The sequence below is a fragment of the Anas platyrhynchos genome, chromosome 1 (assembly GCF_047663525.1).
Source record: "Anas platyrhynchos isolate ZD024472 breed Pekin duck chromosome 1, IASCAAS_PekinDuck_T2T, whole genome shotgun sequence".
NCBI classification, from domain to species: Eukaryota; Metazoa; Chordata; class Aves; order Anseriformes; family Anatidae; genus Anas; species Anas platyrhynchos.
The window spans coordinates 72320672-72335160 of record NC_092587.1 but is presented as its reverse complement, the minus strand read 5'-3'; the positions used below and the strand labels follow the sequence as shown (position 1 = coordinate 72335160).

Sequence of the window (14489 nt, the reverse complement as noted above, 5' to 3'; positions counted from 1 at the left end):
TGCGAATTTCATGATTTAGCTTGTTCAACAGTTCATGTTGTCATCATTAATCGTGGTGATTGTGCAAGATTCTGATGCATTCCCCGGCTTAGAGGTTTTTTTTTTTTTTCAATCCAATCTAAGTTAATAAAGAGTGGGATGAATTGTGAAAGAAAAAAGCAAGTTAATCAAAAGCAACATAAATGCTTTTGGTTTCAGAGGACATCCTACTGGTTTATGTCTAATATTACAGTTTTTTAAAGGTAGTTAGGACTGTCTTTTATTTCTCCTTTTACAGTACACTTTGTTTTTAAGTTTGGAGGACTTCTTTTATGCATCTTCATAAGGCTGAACTATTGCAATTCCGAAGATACAGGCAAACTATCACCTGCCATACTGAAAACAAAAAAATAGAGCCAAATCCATCTATATTCCGCAGTGAAAATAAACTTCTGTTTTGAAATAAGGATTTAAGAAATTTAATGGTTTGTCAGTTAATGCAAATACATTTAACTACTATTAAGCATAGAAACAATTCCATCTCTTTCAAAAATCTTCACCTGTCTACTTGCAAATACCAAAGGACTTCATGAAATGGATGTTTCCTGACTTTTTAATATCAACCCCCAACATGCTACTTGTTAAAAGAAGTTTAATGAAACCTTCCCCAAGAGCAGTATCTTTAAGGCAACAAGCTTACCCCTGTTCTGTGGGTTCATCTAATGCTCTGGACTGCCCTTCTCCTCCTTCACCTTTTCTCACCTGCTTTTCTTTCTCTGACCAGTTTCTGATTTTTATCACAGCAGAGCGAACTGTGGGTAACTCCAGTGAACTCCAGGGAAATATATTTCTGGATTTACATCTGCCTAGCCTGCAGAAAATGCAAATTGAGCTGAATGCTATTTAGTTTGCTCATAAGAAGTATTTTTCCCTTTAATTTATGAGGAAAAAAGAAGTCTAGGTTCTATTGCTCATACATATCTTCAGTAGTATCTCATTCTTCAGCAGACCCTACTGAAAAGAGCTACTCACAGTATTTTTCAGTCAAAACATGCAAGTAGATAGAACTCAGTCTGCAATTAGTAATGTAAGGAAAAAAAAAAAGTATTTCTTTCAACAAAGAAACTCTCAACTCTTTCAGGTCATTTGAAAGAGAGACAGAAGTGCACTATTTTAATTGGTTTTAAAACAAGTTATTTTTTTGATATATTTGCATTTTAAGTGCAATGTTTTGACTAAGAAGGAAGAAAAAAAAAAGCTTGCAAATGTTCTTGTCACTACTATATTCCAATTAGCTTTCAAGGAGGAAAAGGTGATAGATTAAAACAGCTCCATGTAACAGTGAAGAGTAAATAACCTATAAATCTGGAAACTAGTTTGTGTGTACGAGGACTAGCACTGGACGGAACACTTACTAGCAAAAAAAAAGCACATTGAAATGAGCTTGGTTTGTTTTTAATTTAAATCCGTGCCTATTCAAAACAGTCATATCTGAATTTCTAAGAGCAAGCAAAATCACTATGCATTTACCACACTTTTTCATCAACTAACAAAACAGAACAGATACAAATGAACCAACCAGGGATTTTGAGTGAGCTATCAGTGCTAGAAAAACCAGTCTGCACATTCCAGTTGAGTCACCGCAGAGGAGTAGGGAAAAAAAAAAAAAAAAGGGGGAAAAGAAGGGGGGAAATAAATTACTGTGTGCAACTGTGCAACTACATCTGCAAACTGATTCTCTCACACTGGTATGTAATAAAATGTGTTGCTAAGATACAAGCTGCTACAGAAGTTCATTAAAGGACATTTTAAACAAAGCTGCCAGACTCTTTTCCCTTTAAAGGCTGCATATTTGGTTCTACCCCTTGTGTTTACAATTAGATCCTCTATATGAGAGATTGTGCTCCATTCAAGCCCACTCAGCAAAGAATGTTAATAAAATAATGTAAATAAGACACAGGCTAAGTTTGTATATATTTATGGGCTACAGAGCTGCTGATAGAAATACATCTGGATTCCACTTGTATTTTTAAACAAGATATAAAGCTTTACAAAATACCTACTCTCCAAGCTGGAGAGCAGTAATGTTAGCTTCTGTATCCAGCACTCTAACCTAACTTTTAGAATAGACAGCAAAGAAAACTGGCTTCTTGCCTGAAGTTTGGAGTTTCTGAGATGTTTCTTGTGTAAGCTTTTACGTGCAAGACTTTGTTATCTACAATGAAATACAGGCCAAGATTGTTTATGTCTTTCACCTGGCAATCTATCTTTTTTCATCTGTATTTGAGTTCCTAGATATGATTTGCAGAATCTCCTTCATCTTAATATATTAATGACACAGCCAGGTCTATTTTGCCACAGTCTGTATCCAAGAAATATATTCTATCAAAGAGGTCTTTATCTGACCTTATATAAGATAGTTTTAGTGTCTGTAGTAACATTTTTGTGGTAGGTGTATTTTGGCTTTTGTTTTGGGAGAAGAATGGGCAAGGCATACTTTGCATTCATTCACTGTGGTGAAATTATATCTTTAGAAATAATTCCAGCATTTATCTCTTCAGTACTTAATAACATATGAGATGCATAAATCAGAGATGAGAGTTAGTATCGGTGATTATATAGGAAACGTTACTTGTCACTTTGTAACCTGCATCTCATATAAAATTATGTATCACAGTCCTCAATATGTATATATTTTTAATTATATTTTCAGGCTCATTTACATGCGCATATTGGCTTTCTGCCTGAATGATATCAAAGAGAAAGACCTTATGCTCACACCCAACCAATACACACACACACAAACACATTTAGACACAGAGACTCTCTAGTCTGTGCATTTCTGAGAATGGAATCTTCTCTCATCTTTTTCATTCTTAGAAAAGCTTCAGTTCACCAATAAATCTTTAGACAGTCTTAGCTGATTCAGAGCGCTTTAGAAAAATGTAAAATTACAGAAGCTGTGGGTTAATCTCTGCTGTGTGTCAAAAGTATCAACGATTCTCACTTGAGTCACTTTAATCAAAATACAATATACATTTTTACTTTCTGTAACCTTATAAGATTTGTCATCAATAGCTGAGTTTGCTCAGAAAGGCTATGCCATTACTTCTCTCTGGTTAAGAAGTAAGCTATATCACAAAGTACCTACACAATCAAGTTAAATCAACATGGTAAGGTATAGATTTAACTTCTGTTTCAAGACCTATTATACCCTTCTCTTGATGAAATGTAAGCAACCAGACAAATTTCCAGACGAACACACTGTTCTTGCTGCAGCCTCAACACCCAAGCTCTTAGGGCTGAATTCCAATTCTGAAAATAAGACTGCCTTGCAACACCTCAAATTAACACCACCCATCATATCTACAGATTTCCCAGATACTTATTGTTTTGATTCTCCCAAAGCCACATGTAGGGCTATTTCTCTGGTTTACTTTCCTTCAGTCAGATGGGTTGTTCTGTAGTTTAAACTCAGGCATACACTTAACTCCTCCATGGCTTAAAAAAAGAAAATGTCCTCATATTTTTTCAATTGTCACTGTATATTAACCAGAAGGGTCTGCCTGTACTTGTGCAAAAAAGCCCTGTAGTACATATTAGATTTCAATAGATGCTTACTATTGACAGTTGCAGGTTGTAGCTAGAACTAAGCCGCATCAGCAATTTCATATGACGCTCTGGAAATTGCTACTACATAACAATAAGTAGTTGATTCAAAGAGAGAGAGAGAAGGGGAGAGGGAGAGAGCATATTTAAGGAAGTACATTTTGGCTCAAGAAAAATATTTCCAAATAACAAAGTAGCACCACCTTAAGTGAATAATTAATAAATAAATAAATAAATAAATAAATAAATAAAATACACATACATTCATATAGATGCACATAAGGGAAGTGTGGTTGATTTAACCACAAGGACTGGATAGACCAAATATAATTCTGTTAGGTTGAAATAACTGACTACTTTACTTTAATGGCAGAAAGATAAATTTGCATTTCAATTAGTCCAATTCTTTTTGTTTGTTTGTTTGTTTGTTTGTTTTTCTTTGTTCTTATTTTAAACTTGCAGCCCATTTTTGGTACTTCCCTTACCTCCAACTACTATGCATGTACAAACTGCCCTCTTTGACATCTTGATCACACATATACCATTTACCATGGCCTTGTCTTATTGATTTGCAAACTTCTACCCTTTAATTCTATTGATGAGAAATTGTGTTAATGCTTCAGATTTTGTTTTGGGGGGCTGAGGGGAGAGGGAGGTATCATTTTTTAATCAAGTAAAAAAAAAATACTGCATATTTTATCTTTGATCACAAAGAGAAAGGCATAGAGGCAAAACTTAAAAGTAACTCTATATTAACCTGCCTTTATACGCCTTCATGCTTTCAACTTGAAAATCAAATCTGGAATGAGATGAAAAGGGATTTTCTCTACTTGAACATACCAGAAGTGTTTAGAGTGATGCAGTATCCTACTGGAAATGTGATTTAAAATCACAATTCAAAAACCCTTCTCTAACACCATGAAATGGAAAGGAGACATTTAAAGCCATATTCTACTTTTCTTCTACAAGCAGAATGAGTCTGTGGGCTAGATCCTGGAATGAAGTGATCTGATACAAGCGTCTAAAATGATAATGCAATTCCGAATCAGCTGCACATATGGCACGAACCAGTTGAAAATTTGTCCCATTAAACCAGAGCTCTAGACAAAGACTCCTGTGAAAGCATAGCTTTTAACTGTCCAAGTGTCTACTAGGAAATTAAAGCAAATTCTAACTCCTAGAAAGAGTTCCTACACAGAACTAAAGTTTCTTTGAAAGGGTCTACCTACTAAAGTATTGTATACATCTGAACAAATACCTGTTTGCTGCAAGTATAAATTAGGTATTTTACACTGTGTAACAGGTAGAATGTTCTGTTAGTGTAAAACCAGAAGTGAAATAAAAAGGTATTGTTGCCATAATACCTTTTTTTTTTTTCTTCTGAATAGACAAAACCATTGTAATGAAAAAAATGCTAAATCACAGGGATAATCATCATAGCCAGCTCCTCTAATGAGGCATCATGGGATTACTGGAGTTATTATAAAAGTCATCTTATTGAAGAAATTCAAAGTTAATTGAAATCAATTGTACTGTTCTGACAGCAGGTGTTTTAAGTGGCTAAAATATCAAAGTGAACTCTTTAAAATGTTTAAAATGGTTAAAATGAACGTAATGCTCACTTTTCAACTCTTAGCCTTGCCAAGCGATATACTGTACAACTACAGAACATCATACAGTCAAAGAAAATTGCTAGAACAAAATAGCATTTTACATGCCAGTCAAGCAGCTACCAAACAAAAGGTGGTTCTAACCCCTCCAGTACACATTTTCATTTGCTGGAGAGCAAGTCCTATGAGGAGCGGCTGAAGGAGCTGGGCTTGTTCAGCCTAGAGAAGAGGAGGCTCAGGGGTGACCTTATTGCTCTGTATAAGTACATTAAAGGAGGCTGTAGCGAGGTGGGGGTTGGCCTGTTCTCCCATGTGCCTGGTGACAGGACGAGGGGGAATGGGCTAAAGTTACGCCAGGGGAGTTTTAGGTTAGATGTTAGGAAGAATTTCTTTACTGAAAGGGTTGTTAGGCACTGGAACGGGCTGCCCAGGGAGGTGGTGGAGTCACCATCCCTGGAAGTCTTCAAAAGACGTTTAGATGTAGAGCTTAGGGATATGGTTTAGTGGGGACTGTTAGTGTTAGGTCAGAGGTTGGACTCGATGATCTTGAGGTCTCTTCCAACCTAGAAATTCTGTGTGATTCTGTGTGTGATTACAGATGTGTAATTTCCATGAATCTTAGATGGACAACCTAATGGAAGGCAGAAAGCCACAAGGATACATACATGTATTTCCATTGTGTTTCACCTCTATGAAAATGGTCTTTATTACCCTTTTTCTCAACATAGTATTACTGAAAAAAAAAAAAAAAAAAAAAAAAAAAAAAAAAAAAAAAACCAGAAAGCTGGGCTTGCCACTATGCAAACTGTATTCCCAAGTTTCTCCTCCAAAGAGCTGAAGGTAAATTCTTTCCTAGTTTTGTCACTTCTTCAACAGATGGCAAAGCAACTAATAAATTGTTGTTTTCAGCAAAAAAAAAGATGAGGAACAGAAGCTTTCTGAATTACAGTCCTGAACTAATCATTACTTTGATCCAGTAAGTTCATTTGACTCTTCAGTCATACAGGTTTCCCAGCAAAGTCAGTGGGACCTCAACATGCAGAGGAACTGTAAGGTCAAGCCCAGATTTAATACCTGTTGTCTTTATGTTTAAAGACTTGTGATTGAAAAGTTTAATATTTCACCTTGGGGCTCATCGCCCTGTCTCTCTCAACTTCGGCAAGTACTTGGTAAGGCCCTTTGAACCAAATTCTGCTGGGATGAACATAAGTAGATATAATTCATGCCACAGTAAATGGGAGTGCTGTGTGTGCCATGTGACGGAGTTTCACATTAGGTTCAACTTGATTTGGAAATGCCTTTCAGGTTTTATCTCAGTTTTCACTGATGCTATTTGATTTCAACAATTCTGAAAGTACCAAACAGTATGAAATACTGAGCTTTGGCAAATTTCAAGAATTTTCCCTTTAATGTGTGTAAACAATGTTGCCATTTCCGGGCACAGCACATCCCGAATTTCAACAAACCAGAAAAACACCTCCTCCTTTTCCCCAAAACAAAGACACGACATGAGTAAAATCAGACATCTTGAGCTAGATCCTTTCCAACAAGTCATACAAGAACTGTATTTGAATTTATGAAGTCTAACACTTTCCACAAACAGGCTTTACTGGTGATCACCATAGGCAAAATACAGTCAGTGATTTAATTTCAGACATACTACCCAAAAATACAAGCCAGCATTAGCAAAGGCTGGGGGAGTCTGCCTGAAACTAATGTTGATTTTCTGCATAGATAGTAAATTATGGTAAAGAAATGAGGCAGTGCACAAGTGAATGGCATATACATAATGTCTTTCAGGACGACATATTTTTATTACTGCGCTCCAGGACAGGCTGTCAGAATTCAGAGTTCATCAGAGTCGAAAATATAGTAGCCCACACATGCTCATTGTTAATTTTTAAGACCTGGCTCGCCATCTAATATTTATGTCAGTAACAATTAATTTCTGACTGGAGGTGAACGGTTTCTTTATTTGTTTATCTTCATCTATTAATTAATAAGAGACAACTTTCTAAAATGAAAAGACCCTTAAAGACTCTTTAAAGACATAAAGCAAGAAACACATGCAGCAGACACCTCTGGTGTGCTTTTAAGACCAACACTGGCTCTTTCTTATGATAGTTCTTTTATTTACATATACATGCTTGTTGCTTGACAATTTAGATAAAAATGTTACTGCTGCTCTGCATGTGCTGTAGATTGAAGGTGTAAAACCACTGAACCAACTAATGGAGTCTTCACACATCATATCTTGTTAAAGAAGAGGTAACCCACTCTCAAATGCTATTACAATTCATCAGAACTATAGTATATGAGGGATGGACTCTGAACAAAAGTCTAACTTCTGTCTTTCTGAGTAAGATGCCAAGTTAAGTATTAACTTAGGCTGCACCACTTTGGTAATGAAAATAATGGCTCCATAATGCTTATTTGAAAAGACTAAGAAAATAGGAAAACTATATAAACTATATTCCATACTATATAAACTATATTCCATACTATATAGTTTATTCCATAAACTATATTCCATACTATATAAACTATATTCCATACTATTTCCAACAAGAAAAGGAAGTATCAATGACTAGCCAGGGATCTTTAATTAGGCTGCAACTTAAAAGCCAACTGTGCACGTAAGTCTCCCTTATACATTTACCTCATATGCCAAAAGTTGAGTTTCTCATTCGATTCTTTCTGGTTTTATTTGTAATTTTAAAGGAAAAGAAATATTGCCACAAATGCTAACAGCTACAATGGAAAACTGAGGAGTGGCGGTACTGAAAGGTAACACTCCCCCCTGCTATTTTTCTACCAGATGTGTTATTCATTTTACTACCTGCTTCATCATCCACACATACGTTTTAATTGAAATGTAATTTCAGCATCTTTTGCTGAAAAAGTGCATGCACAATCAAAAGATATGTTTTAGTGAATTATGAATCAGTTGTGCCTAAAGAAATTGGGCATGAATGTGGGTGGGGGGAAAAACATGTAAAAACAACTTCCCTACTTACACAGCCTTCTTAAGGTTACTTTTGTGTTTTGGTGTATCCACAAAAGTGAGAGCCTGAAACCAGTAAACAGCTGCAGTATTAGTCAAACTATTGTCTCAGCAGCTTTCACTGCACCTCAACAGACCCTCAAGAGCTTTTAACCCAGTACCTCACTTTTAAGCCAGTACCCAAGGAGCAACTGCTAATTACCACCTGGTCTGCAAAGTTGCATGATGGTTTTGTGATTTGGTCAAAGGTTAAGACCTCCAAACTCACTTCACTTGTGACCCAAGAAAGTTTCTAGTTTAGACCTCCAGAGGTGGCAGTCTAGAGCAAGAGGACAGCACATCACCAGCTAGACTCTTACTAAAAACCTCCAGATTCTTATACTTAAGAGCTAGACTCTTTATTTATAAGCTCTTGTTGCACAAGATGTTGAAATCAGTAAAATAAATCTAAAAAACTTTTTTTATTTTTATTTTTTATTGTTTGCCTAACCATAGTAGGTTTCCTGCTAGGCCAAATCTGGTGTGTTTACAGGATGTTGGTATTTTATGTTTAATTACTTCATAGTTTATTGATATTTATAAGATTATGAGAAGGGCAAGTCATAAATATATGACAATTGTTTACTAGTTAGTTTGGATTATGCATAAATAGATTGTGCAAGCTTAGCACAAACCTCTTTCACCGAGCTGAATCAGAACATTCAAACTGTATTTTCAAACATGTCTCTTTGCCTTATCTAAATTCCAGCATGACACATAATAAATAGCTTCTCATTTACTATCATCATAAAAATTTAAACAGCCTTGAAATAGTTGCTACAATATAGGGGAAAATGATCAAATGTATGTTCTAAATACCCACTTAGAACAGTAAAACTATTTCCATCTTGAAGAAAGAAAACATAAAGATGCATTGTTGCAGTAAAAGCTGTTACCTTGTTTAGAAAAAAATCTTATACTCAGTATAGTAGTACTAGAGTCAACAACTTGCTGGTTTACACCACAAAAGAAAAAAAAAAAACAAAAAGACTGACACCCCTTAGCTATCATGTAGTGTCAGATTTGCTTTTAAGAAGAAAGTATCTGATTTGATTCTATACAGTGATTAAACATCTTTGTGCTCTGCTGAGTAGGGTATTCTATCCCCTCCCCCCTCCAAAAATGGCATCAAAGCAATCAAAATGGTAATGTTCAGCATGAATGGGGCCCCATCCCCCACCTTCAAACTCTGCAGACTTTTCTCCATGTTAGAAGAAACCAACACCCCTTCCTCACAAAATGGAAGCTTCCACTACCAAATTGAGAGTGCTGACAAATTCTGATTACAATAAACCGGGAGGAAAAGGGTGGCACATAATCGCCGTCACCTATGGACACAGACTATATATATGCATGGATCACTTTTCAACTTTAAGCACAACTCCAGGAGAAAAAGAGAAAAAAAAAAAAAAAAAAAAAAAGAAAAAAAAAAGAGAGAGAGAGAGAGAGAGAGAGAGAGAAAGGAAACAGGAAAGAAATAAAAGAAATGAAAAAGGAAAGAAGGAAAATGGGAAAGCCAGAGGGGGTCCCACGCGGGCTCCCCGCCCGGCCCCGGCCCCGCGGGCGCTGTCCGTGGCCGTGGTGCTGAAGCGGCCACCGCGTTCCGCAGGAACTGCGCTGCCGGGGGATGGGGGGTGGAGGGGAAGGGGAGTGTGCGAGATGGGGAGGTTGTGAAAGAAAGGGGGGGTCATGAGAGTAGAGAGAGGGTGAGAGCAAAGAGGGGATGGAGACGGAAAGTTCAGTCCTGGGGAGGGGGGTTTCATGCAAACAGATCTGTCTCCGGCTTTGTCAGCCACCCTTCGCCCAGTGGAAGTCCTGCAAGTGGGGACAGGGGCCTTTGGTTGGGGTTTTTGGGGTGGGGGGCGGATAGTTCGGCAGAGAGAGAGATCCCCCCCCCGCTGCTGTCCGCGGTGCTGAAACGCCCCACGCCGCTCCCCGCCCGCGAGTGGGGGGCGCCCCCCTGCAAAGCCAGGGGACGGGAAAGTTTGGGGAGGGTCTGAGAGGTGGGAGAGAGAGAGGGAGAGGGAGGGGGGAGAGGTATCTGGGTTGTTTTGTTCCCCTCCTCCGATTTTTTAATTCCCCTTCCCTCCCCCCCCCCCCCCCTTCCAGCGGCTGAAACTGAAACAGGTTAAGCTCTTTTTTTCTTTTTTTTTCTTTTTTTTTTTTTTGGGGGGGGGGGGGAGAGTGAAAGTGCCTAAGTGAACTCGAATCAAAAGCTAACACGTCAGATCAGACCAAGGGAAGAGAAAGGCAACTGGGGAGGAAAAAAAAAATAAAGAAGTAGAAAAGAATTAAAATAAAGTGATCAATAAAAAATAGTTCTGTAATCAAACACAGAAATGGCTCCAAACTGTGCTCCAGCCTCCCCGTTCCCAACTCTTGCTTTGCACATTACACAGAAGTAGCCCAAGATAGGAGAATTATCCATATTCCTAAAACATGTCGACCAACTCAAAATGGACGCCTCTTTTTTTTTTTTTTTTTTTTTTTTTTTTTTTTTTTTTTTACGTTTTAGCTACTGCTTATCTTTCTACAACAAGTAGTGCTAAAATCATTCTTTCCCCCAGCAAGACATCCAAGAATCCGACCTCATTTTGAAAACATGCATTTTCATACTTTACACTTAGGAAAACGGATGTTATATTCTCTGCTGTCGGTATTTTTCAGCTAACACAGACACTTTTCGGATGTTTAGAAAGTGCATTGTAAAAACAAGAAGAAAAACCAAACACGACTTAGTCGATATGTTCCTTACTTGTTTCTCATTAAGAGCTGCTATTCTTGCTTGCCTTTCATGGATTTGTTTCTTAAGATCCCCGTTCTGCAAAAACGGCAATAAGATGCATATTAAAGGCAAAGTGTAAACTAACCCCTGTAATGAATAAACTTCCGATCTAGAAATTGTTCAAAGGCAAAATCGTTCGTTCCACCAAAGCCGTACGAAAGCATGCACACACAAAACACCCTCTTTAGTAAGAAAGCTCAGTGCAGACTACAAAATGAGATCTCTTACTGATAAAGTTTCTCATCCTGCTGTCCCAGCACAACTGCGCTTATTACAGCAGGGATAAAATACTGAAGAAGAGAAAAAAAAGAATCTGCATTTACCTGTGGATCTTGCTTCATCTGTGCAACTAGTTTCTATTAAAAAAAAAAAAAAAAATCACCCCCCAAAAAGGAGGAATTAGAAACTGTTTCAAGTTTAATGGATTTTTTTAAATGTATGTATGTGTGCGGACGGGGGAGGGAGGGGGGTAAGGAACAAAGAGGCAAGTAAACACTGCGAGTCAGTTTCAAGCAAAGCTCATAAATATTCAAGTCTCGTCCTAATCTCTCCAACACACACGCACACACACGCACGCTCACACACACACGCTCTCGCACACTCACTCCCGCAAGCCCCGACCAACAACTCCGGCTCTCCCCAGCACAGCCAGAGACACACACACACACATAAGAGAAAGAAAGCAAGGAAAGCCAAGACAAAACTCGAGCCAACAATCCAAAAAACTACTTTGGCGGAGTGCTCGCCGTTGCCACGGGGGACCGAGTGGGGGTGGCCCCCCAGCCTCGCCATCGCACCGCGGCCCCGCCGCCCCCCCGGCCCCTCGCAGGACCCCGCGGCAAGCAGCAGCCGCTGCTGGGGAGCGTGAGCTGCCTCGTCCTCCTCCTCTCCGTCTGGAGAAGCGCCGGGGAGAACGAAAACGATTTTTTTAACTTTATTTTATTTTATTTTATTTCATTTCATTTTTTTTTTTTACCTGGTGACATTGGATTTCCACTTTTAACGCCTCTTGCAAGCTGTGTAGCTCCATTCCTGCAACTTGCCGGGCACTTTTCCTGCCACTTTCAGATCCGAGGGTTTTGTTTGTTTGTTTGTTTGTTTAGTTTGTTTGTTTGGTTTGGATTTGTTGTTGTTGGTTTGAATTGTTTGAATGGCTGGTTTTTTTGCTCCCTTTCTTTTCGCTTTTTTGTTGTTGTTGTTGGTTTGTTTTTGTAATTTTTTTTGCCTTTTTTTTTTTTCCTTTTGGCAACCGGGCAGCCACCCCTCCCTCTAAAAAAAAAAATAAAGCAAAAAAAAAAAGACCAGGAAAAAAAAAAAAAAAAAAAGGAAAGAAAAGGATCGGCGATAGTGATGATAAATTTAAAAAAAAAAAAAAAAAGCGCCCCCGAGAGCGGCGGGGACCAACTCCTCGGCGTGCCCACCAAGTTGGCCGCCTCTTTGCTGGGGACACAGACTCATCACTCACTTTCCGCCAAACTGGGACTGGGGGGGCCCCTCCCCCACCGCCCCCGCCCGCGTCCCCCCCCCCCTCAGGCCCGGCCCCGCCCCGCCCCCTTGCCCCCCCCCTTTCCTCCACCCCCCTCCTTCCCCCGCCAATGGGGCCGGGCGGAGAAGGGGGCCGGGAGGGACTATATTTCCTCGCAGCGCGCGCGCATGGCAGCGCCTTGATTTCACTTTGCTGGGGGGAAAAAAAGTTGTGCGGAAGCTCGCCGGGCGGCGCGGAGGTGCCCGGATGGAGACGGGGGGGAGGAGGGGGGGGGAAATTGAGGAGGGGGGGGGTGGGGACGGGGGGGACGGGGGGGGGGGGGGGGGGGGTGTGCGCGCTGCCGGCCCGCGCATGCGCACTGCCCGCCCCGACTCGGTTGTGGTGGGTGAGGGAACAACGGAGCTCAGCCACAGGGCGGTCGGGGGAGGGGCGGAGTGCATCCCGTTACACCCCGCTGCCTCACACATATCCCCCACCAGTTCACCTGAGGGGAGCTGCTGTGGGGCAGGGAGGTCTTAACTGACTCCCTAACACAGTTTCCCAGTGGGGGGCTGCAGATCTGCACCGAAACCCATTGTGAGCCAGGAGTTGGATGGGGTAGGGGCTGCTCAGCACCACAGCCTGTGTTCAGTGACCACATTATCAACACTTCAAACCAGCATGGAAGAGTTGATGTACACTTGTGGGACTTCATCCACTTGAATCAAACCAGGCCATCAGTACCAAACACACGTGCCACCAACACACCCAGCACCCTAAACGTAGTCTGCATCACCTGCAGTCAGAACCACATCACCTCCACATCACTCCTGTACCACCAAAGTGTGACCCACCTTCAGGAAATCCCAACAATAACTGATCCAGCTGACAATTTAAGTGTGTTTTAGGGCAGCAGCACAAATTTATACCCAGTCAGTGCTTGGCTGTGTAGCTGCAGTATTTTTGATGCAGTAATAGAGTTAGATTTACTGTCTTGTTGACGCGTGGCTGCAGTGGGGTTGGAAACCAAAAGTAGTGCTCAGAATAATTTTACTGATGACACCCAAAATTGAGGGCACATCTTAGCATGCTGGTTGATGACAGAGTGCTGGAGACAAGAACCTTAATGCACAGATGCTCCCATTCCTGTGGTAATTGCACACTGACATCTTACTTAAACAGCACTGAAACATGAAGTTTAAACTCATCCTAAATGATTAGTCAGTAGTTAAAACACCCCTGTGCTCCAGATGTGCTTGGATGCACATTGGTGTGGAATTTTTGGATGGAATTTTCATAACTAATTAAATTCATCTCAAAACTAATTAAAGACACCAATCCACACCAAAACCAACCTAGGTCAAATATTCTGTAATTAGAGCTGTTTTGAGATATAACATGCTGGGAATCCAAAATTTGTACCCAACTTTCAGTGAACTCCTCAAATATATTCTGTCCAAACATGATGTAACTTTTTACATTTAAGTCATAAGAAAAATTATGGTGAGATATTCTCAGCCTGGCAAATTTAGAAGTAAAGACTAAATTAAATTTTAATTTTCTATTAACCTTATGATTAAACAAATTATTTTAAAAGACCCATCTTAAAGTTAGCAATGTAATAGTAGTGGCTGATGGTCTACCTTACGGTAATGGTAATGGGCCTCATTTTTAGTAGTTGTTTAGGGTTTGCATACATCTTGAACAGGTAAAATCAAGGAGCTTGTTTCACTCTTATTATGGTGATAATTTTTAAGGCAGTTTATTTTCTGTAGTCAGTGTATCTGCTCTTTGGATTGAAAATATTGGAGGGGGCGTTTAATTTCCATTCAGTGAAAATGGCTTATCTGCGAAAGAGATTTTTAAAAAACAAACTCTGCGCACACAAGTAAGGACAAGTAGGTCAATCACAGAAACTGACAAATAAGATCTTTTAATGTAAAATCAATGCCACTTCTCATGCCTTCTGTACAAAAGTATTTTGTAGTGCTATGTCCA

The 14489-nt window shown here is 39.7% G+C and overlaps 1 protein-coding gene across 6 annotated transcripts in view; it reads right to left on the bottom strand.

Annotated features, from left to right (window-relative positions):
* The window catches only part of PHF21B (PHD finger protein 21B), a 176132-nt gene extending 163637 nt beyond the window's left edge, over positions 1 to 12495 (bottom strand). The window contains exons 1-3 of one of the 6 annotated variants that reach the window (XM_072041399.1): positions 12003 to 12491; positions 11350 to 11382; positions 10997 to 11062 (exon numbers count right to left, since the gene is read on the bottom strand). In XM_072041399.1, coding sequence (XP_071897500.1) covers positions 10997 to 11062; positions 11350 to 11382; positions 12003 to 12056 — 153 coding nt within the window. In that variant the 5' untranslated portion in view covers positions 12057 to 12491. Of the gene's footprint in view, positions 1 to 10996; positions 11063 to 11349; positions 11948 to 12002 lie in introns of those variants that run through there. The other 5 variants (XR_011810829.1, XM_038173369.2, XM_038173370.2 and 2 more) reach the window with 5 other exon arrangements.
* Between the last annotated feature and the right edge of the window lie 1994 nt (positions 12496 to 14489).